Genomic DNA, 9,383 nt, shown 5'->3' on the forward strand with positions numbered 1-9,383 from the left:
GCCTTTCGGAAAAACAAAATAAAATTGGACTTTATTTTCTTTTGTGCTTATTGACTTGGTTGCATTTTGTGTTTGCCTCACTCTGTAATACTGAATGATCGGTGTTAATTATAAAACAATGAACAAATGTTTAACGTTTATTGAAACTTTTATTTTGAAGTGCGAAAGAGGGTCACAGAGCGCCATGTGACTGCAAAAGCACGACTGCGTTTTAAAACAGGAAATACATTTTAATAATGTTTTATAAAAATGTACGATCTCATTAATAGTAACTTTTGACGGTGCTAGTTACACTAGTTTTTTTTTAACCCTGATGGAGTAAAATGTAGAATATAGATTGTTTTTGTTTGTTTGCTTTCAGTGGTGACTTTTACTTTGCCAAACCCTTTGCAACTTTTTTTTTTCTCTTTTTTATTGAAAACCTCAAATGTACAACACTGTAAGGCATTACCATTATAAAGTCATGAGACAGCAGTGTGCACCTTTTACAGCACTAGAGCATTGACTTATAAATCATAAATGAACTGTAGAAACAATCTAAATAGGAAGGATAGGAGGGCTTTGGATAAACTGCTTTCAATCATGAACAATGATAGTCACCCACTTCACACCATCATCATGAAGCAGAGGAGTGTGTTCAGTGGCAGACTGCTGTCACAGAGCTGCACAACAGACAGACTCAGAAGCCATCATCAGCCTGTTCATCAAGAGCCTCAATCAACACCTTATACAGGAATTCACGAATTTCAGGGCAGAAATGCTTGTAGATGTTTGCTGTTAGACCATCAGAGCCTGGAGATTTGTCCACATGTAGATGACTGACTGCATTATCCAGTTCACTAAGCGTTAGATCTGCATCACAAATATTTCTGAATTCATTATCTATTGTGGGAACATAGTCTTTAATCAGTTCAAGGAACATTAAGGAGGCATGTTCTGAATATGCTGTTCTATATAAACGACTATAAAATGAGAAGATTTCATTGGAAATTGTTTTGGGATCAGAGCATTCTTTGTTACCAATTAGCAAAGATTTAATCATATTTCTCTCCTGATGTTTTTTCTCTAATTTGCAAAAATAGGAGGTGTTTTGTTCTCCTTCTTCTATCCATTTGGCCTCTGATCGAATATAAGCGCCTTTAGCTTTGTGGACAAAGATAGCATCAAGTTTATTATTCAATTCCATAATTTTCTGTTGGTCCTCATCTGTGGGATTATTTTTGTTACAGAGTGTGTTTAACTCAGTAATTAAATCTTTTTCCTTTTTTCCAGCCAAAAACCCTTTGCAACTCGCAGTTCGTCATGAGTTCAGCGCGTTTTCCGATTTAGAAAATAAAACTGATTTCTTTTTTTCGATTAAATATCTGAGTAATACTGTTAATTCGTTGCTCTTTACTATTTGTAAGGCCTGTGTGCTGTTTTTATTTTAATTTCATATAAACAATCAGGGTAAATGTACCGCTTCATGTAGGACATTACCAGAGGTGGACGAAATACACAGACCATGTACCTGATTAAAAGTAGAAGTCCTTACTCTAGAACTCCACTTGAGTAAAAGTACTAAAGTATTTACCTTCAAATGTACTTAAGTATAAAGTAAAAGTACTAAAAGAGTAATTCTGGCTCTGATGCCCTGTTATCATTTTTATAACCAGACTGGCTTCATGAACTCATTTCAGGTGAAAGTCCTCCAGCGTCTCTCTTGGTAAACCAGTCTTTTAATAGAACGTCATTAATTAGTGACGCTGACGTCTATTAAAATGATCAGAAGCACAAAACACTGAAGGTAAACAGTTTCCATCAGGGAGAACCGAGTGGCTCTGAAATCACTTTTTACACACAAGCAAAGTTTCAGTTTCAGATTTATTTACAACTTAGTTCCAAGTTTAAGTTGAATAAAAACTGGCTTTAAACTCAGGATCACAGATGAGCTCCTTTACTATGTTGATCTGTAGGCGTCTGTTCATAAACATAAACCAGCCCAAACTCATTTACTATAAAATGAAATGGTGTTTGTAGAAATTCAGAAAAAAGCCGCGTCAGTCTCGACTGCATATGTGGACATATTTCTATATTGAGCTCTATTTACACAAAGTTAGGTTAGTTCATCATTTATGTTGAACAGACTCTCCCAAAGTTTTACGCTGCTGCGCTGACGTTGAACCGCGTGCTGCACTGGGTCGGTATGACCAACAGGTCAAAACCAGCTCTAAACAAAGTGACCGCTGGGCCCTGATTGGTGCTCTGGCTTTGCGCTTCTTTCGTTTTGACATGTTACGTTTTTATACACACAGAAATCAAAAGGAACGACAGATTTCTCAAAATGTAGGAGGAAAAAGTCGGATATTAGACTCTGAAATGTCGTGGGCTGAAAGGAAAAAGTCGCCCAGAACGGAAAAACTTAAAAAAAAAGTACAGATACACCAAAAATACTTAAGTACAGAAACTAATTACATTTACTCAGTTACTGTCCACCACTGGACATTACTAGGATAGAAATGTGTAGCAAGCAAGCAACGTCGTGTCAAAACGTTTCTGTCGAAAACGACGGGAATTTGAACTGCTCTGTGGCACTTGTAATGTTTTTAAAAGGACTTTTATCGTAGACTTTTATTTTGACTTCGATCGGCGCGGCGCCATGATGTAGCCCTCCCTGCTGTGGCTCCATGGCAAACTCCTGATTCAACGCAGCCTCTTTACATCAAAACTCACAATTACCGCCTGAAAACGGATTCCTTACTACACCGAACAGCTTCAGTGACATTATCGTTCAGGTAACATCCCGCCTTGCTCCACACGCTTGGCCGTTTCGGCCTGTTTTCGGTTTTAGGAGGACCAGGTCTGCATGGGTTCTGAGCTAAACCGCGTGTGCTCAGTGCGGCAGCCCGGTGTGAGAACATGAGCCCTCCACACCAACCGCCACCAAAACCCGTCAAACAGCGCCTGGGCTCGCTCAGTCCAGCCAGCCAGCGCTTTCCGAAGAGATTACACACTCAAACTCGTGCTGTAGGTATCTCATCCTAGCAGTGGAGGACAGTAACCAAGTAAATGTAATTAGTTTCTGTACTTAAGTATTTTTTCATGTATCTGTACTTAAGTTTTTCTATTCTGGGCGACTTTTTACTTTCACTCCACTACATTTTGAGAAATCTGTCGTTCCTTTTGGTTTCTGTGTGGGCAGACAGACCCTGGGGCAGTTCAGCATGTCCAATTGGCCTGACTGCATGTCTTTGGACTGTGGGAGGAAACCCACTCAGACACAGGGAGAACATGCAGACTCCACACAGAGAGGACCCCGGTCACCCGGCCAGGGATTCGAACCCAGGTTGATGGAGAATAAGGATACAAATTCATCCATCCATCCATCCATCCATCATCTTCTGCTTCTCCGGGGTTCAGGTCATGGGGGCAGCATCCTAAGCAATGAGGCCCAGACTTCCACTGGGGGGGGGGGGGGATTCCGAGGCGCTCCCAGGCCTGGGTCTTCCCCGGGGTCACCTCCCGGGTGGACTTGCCTGTGACGCCTCCAAGAGGCATCCTAACCAGATGCCCGAACCACCTCAGCTGGCTCCTCTCGACGTGGAGAAGCAGCGGCTCTACTCCGAGTCCCTCCCGGATGACCAAACTTCTCACCCTATCTCTAAGGGAGAGTCCAGACACCCTGCGGAGGAAACTCATTTCGGCTGCTTGTATTCCCGATCTTATTCTTTCGGTCATTACCCAAAGCTCATGACCACAGGTGAGGGTGGGAACGTAGATCGACCGGTAAATCGAGATCCTTGCCTTATGGCTCAGCTCTTTCTTTACCACAACAGACCGGTAAAGAGCCCGCATCACTGCTGACCCAGCACCAATCCGCCTGTCAATCTCCCGCTCCCTTGTACCATCACTCGTGAACAAGACCCCGAGATACTTAAACTCCTCCACTTGAGGCAAAAGCTCATCCCCGACCCAGAGAGGGCTCTCCGCCCTTTTCCGCCTGAGAGCTCTGATCCTCTGTTGATACAAATTCATAAAGTCTCTGAAACCCACGAGGCTGAGGGATGTAGTGCTTCGCTACAGAGTGATGGGAAACATGACAGTTTGAACACTTCACGGTTAAAAAACATGGTTCTTCATTGGTTCTTTATTAAAGAAAATGGTTCTATATCAAGCCGTGAACACTCAGTGAACCCCTTGCATGCTTAAAGGGTTCTTTGCATCGTGAAAGTGTTCTTCAGGTTGATGGAGAATGTCCTGTGGATGGTTTTGTGTAGAAGCTTTTTGAAAAGGGTTCTGTCTAGCACCAGAAAGGGTTCCACTGTTGTTACAAGCTAAAGAACCCTTTTTGGTACTGTATGGAACCAGTGTAGTTTTATAAGAAGGGTTGAAAGATCTTTAGGTAACTGAATAATTATTTTTACAATTAAATACATGAAAAGGCTAAACCAAAACCAGTGATTTGGAGATTTGGATTATTATTCTTGTTCTGTTTTCTACATTTTTCTGGAACTGCTTATATTTATAAACGGTGCTTCACAAATAAATATTGTTTTTAGTAGATTCATGGCTTCTAGTTATGAGACTGGGTAACATATGGATCCGTATTTGATGCAGTAATTGAGAATGAAAACGGAACAATCAGAGAAGATGATCAGTTTGTTATTAGTATAAATCGTGTCTTTCTCTTGGCAGAGATGCCAGGACTCAGCTGTAGATTTTACCAGCATCGGTTCCCGGAGGTGGAGGACGTGGTGATGGTGAATGTGCGCTCCATTGCTGAGATGGGCGCCTACGTCAGCTTGCTGGAGTACAACAACATCGAAGGCATGATCCTGCTGAGTGAACTCTCACGCCGACGTATTCGCTCCATCAACAAACTGATCCGCATCGGCCGCAACGAATGCGTCGTGGTGATCCGAGTGGATAAAGAGAAGGGTGGGTTTGAGCTTAATGCACTGTAACTAGAAACTAGGCTTGGGTTTTTGTGTAGAGTCTTTTGGGCATTCTGATTTTGGCTGGTTTCTCGCTCTCTTTCTCCAGGATATATCGACTTATCGAAGAGAAGAGTATCTCCCGAGGAGGCGATCAAGTGTGAAGATAAATTTACCAAATCTAAGACTGTAAGTAGCTCACCTTCATAAAAGTCCAAATGTATCCAGACAGTGATTTCAGCAACTTCTATGCATGCTGATATCTGCCATAGAAAAGTATTTATGAACGACTGGAGCAGTCATGGATGTGGTCACCATTCTCGGTGCCAAGCGTGGGCCAGAGGAGTATAAAGCCCCCGGCTCCATCCAATTCCTTTAGGATGAGTTTGAGAGGCGTTTGTGATCCAAAGTGGGGACAAACGCCCTATTAATACTCTTGATTTCAAAAGAAATGCTGGACATAGATGGCATAGATAGGTCAATGCACAATGACACACTGGACAGAATGTACATTCACATTCAGTGGGGATATTAGTATACTAATTAGTATGATTGGATATTAGTATATTAGTGTGATGGGGATATCCATCCATCCATCCATCCATCCATTTTCTAAGCCGCTTCTCCGTCAGGGTCGCGGGGGGGAGCTGGAGCCTATCCCAGCGGTCTTCAGGCGGAAGGTAGGATACACCCTGGACAGGTCGCCAGTCCATCGCAGGGCAGACACACAGACACAGACAGTCACTCACACCCAGGGGCAATTTAGCACGTCCAGTTGGCCTGACTGCATGTCTTTGGACTGTGGGAGGAAACCGGAGAACCCGGAGGAAACCCACGCAGACACGGGGAGAACATGCAAACTCCACACAGAGAGGACCCCGGTCACCCGGCCAGGGAATCGAACCCAGGCCCTCCTTGCTGTGAGGCGACAGCGCTACCCACCATGCCGCCCTGTGATGGGGATATTAGTATGCTAATTAGTATGATGAGATATTAGTATACCAATTAGTATGGTGGGATATTAGTATACTAATTAGTATGATGGGATATTAGTATACTAATTAGTATGATGGGATATTAGTATACTAATTAGTATGATGGAATTTTTGTATACTAATTAGTGTGATGGGATATTAGTACACTAGTGTGATGGGGATATTAGGGGATAGTAGTGTACTAGTATTGGCGAAGACTTCTAAAAGAACCTTGGACAGTAGAGAAAACAGTCGAATTAAACAAATCAAGCCTCATCTCTCACTCACAGCCCAGAGAACCAAACTAAAGCTCTTACTCTGGACACATTTTGGTTAGAACCAATTCATTTGAAAAGACCAATATACTTGGAAGAGTGGAAGGTAAAGAAGAGGACAACCAGCGACATGATGGATGGACACAATCAGAGGAATAATGAAGTAGCCATTAAGAAGCCTGAAGACCTAAACAGAAGACAGGGCAGCTTCAAATTATGTCACTAAATCAAAAACTGATTAAAAAAACGGAGACGGAGGGTTTTGTTCTGACAGCTATGCACACTACTGTGGAGTCTTTAATAACTTGAATTATATTACTTTACTTCAGCACTCACCTATTTTGTATGTGGCTGAAGACTAAAAGAGGCTGATGTATGGCAGGTCTACAGTATTCTGAGGCACGTGGCCGAGGTGCTGGAGTACACCAAGGATGAGCAGCTGGAAAGCCTCTACCAGCGCACTGCCTGGGTGTTCGATGAGAAGTTTAAGAGGCCGGGATACGGCGCCTATGATGTCTTTAAACAAGCCGTGTCGTAAGTACAAGGCTTTCCTCCAGTCTAATACCACAGGATTGAAATTGAGGTTTTGAAATATTTATAACCAGTTATTTATAGCTGCAACAATAATGATTATTCCTCAAATTGATCTAATCAACCAATTTAACCATTTGGTTTTCTGCAGTGTTCTCTCCTGTTGTCACTACCAACTAACAGTAGAGGCCATATCGCCCCCTACACTTCCTCCAGTGCATTACAATCTGTCAAAATCACTGTGTGGATCATATAAACATTGTCATGGGCAGTCGTGGGCTGGAGGTTAGGGAACCAGCCTCGTGACCGGAAGGTCACTGGTTCGATCCCCAGAGCGGACAGCACATGACTGGGGTGTCCTTGAGCAAGACACCTAACCCCCAACTGCTCCCCGGGCGCTGTGGATTGGGCTGCCCACCGCTCCGGGCAAGTGCGCTCACTGCCCCCTAGTGTGTGTGCGCTCACTAGTGTGTATGTGGTGTTTCACTTCACAGATGGGTTAAATGTGGAGGTGACATTTCCCCGTTGTGGGACTAATAAGAGTCTCTTAATCTTATAGATAACTTTTGTTTTTAACACTAGAACAGGGTGACTTTCACTTTTGACAACTAAACATTGGAGCCATGTGTAGTGCAATAATAAATACCTTTTGGTTAAATTTTTAGTGCTTTAAATAACTGATTTTAGACCTTTTGTTTTGGAACCTTTTAAGTGTAAGACACATTTTATTCTGTCCTGTCAGTGATCCCTCTATTCTGGATGGACTGGATTTGACGGAAGAAGAGAGGGCCGTGCTCATCGACAACATCAACCGGCGGCTCACACCACAGGCCGTAAAAATCAGAGCAGGTACTAAAACACTACACACCAGCTGCTGTTCTTGTTTTCAGTCTCCGATAGTTCCTTTTTTTTCTGAATGTGAACTTGTTCCTACATTTTGCGCTCAACAGATATTGAAGTGGCGTGTTATGGATATGAGGGAATAGATGCTGTCAAAGAAGCCCTGAGGGCAGGACTTAAGTGCTCTACGGATGCCATGCCAATCAAGGTACATAGCCGTGAATGTATGGAAACAAACTTGGAAAACTGCTGTTTGCACTCAGATGCTACTGGTGGGCCCTTTCTTTAATCCAGTTACACATGATGTTTGAGGTGTTGTTTTTTTTTTTGTTGTTTTTTTAATGTTCTGGCATTTTCCAGAATTTGGTGAACTTTGAATTTAATTTTTACATTTTTGTGTCAATTTTTTGTTATTTCTGTGCAGTTAGTCCCTTATATATAAATGTATAATAAGTAAGCAACTGAGAAATTTTAATGTTATCCATCAGTTCTATAGTCATCAGTTGTACAGTATGATGATTGTAATAGTGTGGACCACAGTGATCATGTGGTTTTATGTAATTTAACTCCTTAAAGGGACATTTTGGCCTAAAACTAGCAAATGTTATTTGACAAATTGTGTACTATTTTGTGGCACAGCATCCTCGAGACATTTCTATACAGCCTGCCCTTATGTGTAAACCCCAAAGCAGGTGTTGTTTTTCAAAGGTTCTTCCCTTCTTCAAGATGCATCATCAGAAGAGGTTTTCTTAGTATTTAACGCCAAACAAAAAAACCTTCACTTTAGACACCAGTAAGTACGTTTTCAAATTTTTTTTTTTTTTGGGTCAGATAAATCTGATTGCTCCTCCACGGTATGTGATGACCACAACCACTCTGGAACGGACTGAGGGCCTGTCCATGCTCAACCAGGCCATGGCGGTCATCAAAGAGAAAATAGAAGAGAAGCGGGGAGTCTTCAACATCCAGATGGAGGCCAGTCTCAAATTTGAACTCATAGTTCTGCATGTTGTATTTATCAATGATTTAAAAAAAAAAAAACATTATTTAATCTTACTACTACTGATTCATATGGCATTATACAGTAGTACCAGCCATCTAGAAGGCTGAATTTTGTCCATACTTGTAAATGGTCATTCAGGCTCAGTAACCAATCTATTATACATTACTGAACAGCTCCTCATGGTTTTAGGCAACTGTGAGATTTAGGCTTTCAGTTTGATGCAAACTGCATGCATGCAAATTATTTTACTATACCAAATCACTTTAATTACTTATGAATGCATTCTTTTGCAATCACAGCCCAAAGTGGTGACAGACACAGATGAGACCGAGCTACAGCGGCAGCTGGAGCGTTTGGAAAGGGAGAACGCTGAAGTGGATGGAGACGACGATGCTGAGGAGATGGAGGCCAAGGCCGAAGACTAGTGAAGCATTTGTTTCCGAGAAGTTCAGCTCCACAAGCAGCAGTTAGACCCTCTTGGAGGGGATACAGAGCTATTCAGATTATGAACTGTTTTTGTATCCTAACAAAAGTACTATCTGTGAAAGGAAGAAAAAAATTAAAATTTCTACACAAACTTGTGATGTGTACTTGAATATAAATGCACTAAATAGCTTGCCAATTTGAGATGATTTACAGCAGCCTTTCATTTTCTGCTTAGGCAAAAAATGTATTGGTTTAAATTCTGGGTTCCAGTGCCTAGTTTAGGCTAAATCAGCTTTCCCAAGTTCAATCACTGATCTACAATGCAGTAGTCAGAAACCAGCTGTAAAAGTTTGTACACTTGATTAATTGTAATTTGCTTTTGAAAGCACCCCAAGTTCTGTAAGTCTCTTCAAGTTTCAAT

General features: G+C 41.9%; 1 protein-coding gene across 1 annotated transcript; it reads left to right on the plus strand.

Annotated features, from left to right (window-relative positions):
- Positions 1 to 2,615: 2,615 nt before the first annotated feature.
- Positions 2,616 to 9,117, plus strand: eif2s1b (eukaryotic translation initiation factor 2, subunit 1 alpha b). Its single transcript, XM_017695669.2, has 8 exons — positions 2,616 to 2,774; positions 4,675 to 4,917; positions 5,023 to 5,102; positions 6,545 to 6,696; positions 7,436 to 7,542; positions 7,644 to 7,741; positions 8,365 to 8,508; positions 8,836 to 9,117. The coding sequence occupies exons 2-8, from the start codon at positions 4,677 to 4,679 to the stop codon at positions 8,959 to 8,961; spliced, it is 948 nt and encodes a 315-aa protein (XP_017551158.1). The 5' UTR covers positions 2,616 to 2,774; positions 4,675 to 4,676; the 3' UTR covers positions 8,962 to 9,117.
- Positions 9,118 to 9,383: the final 266 nt, after the last annotated feature.

Source organism: Pygocentrus nattereri, chromosome 4, assembly GCF_015220715.1.
Source record: "Pygocentrus nattereri isolate fPygNat1 chromosome 4, fPygNat1.pri, whole genome shotgun sequence".
NCBI lineage: Eukaryota > Metazoa > Chordata > Actinopteri > Characiformes > Serrasalmidae > Pygocentrus > Pygocentrus nattereri.

Excerpts from the sequence above, each read along its gene's own strand:
- eif2s1b (XM_017695669.2), top strand. The coding sequence starts at position 4,677 with ATGCCAGGACTCAGCTGTAGATTTTACCAGCATCGGTTCCCGGAGGTG. Across the intron at positions 6,697-7,435 it reads GTCTTTAAACAAGCCGTGTC|TGATCCCTCTATTCTGGATG; the intron begins GTAAGTACAAGG and ends CTGTCCTGTCAG. Across the intron at positions 7,742-8,364 it reads CGGATGCCATGCCAATCAAG|ATAAATCTGATTGCTCCTCC; the intron begins GTACATAGCCGT and ends TTTTTGGGTCAG.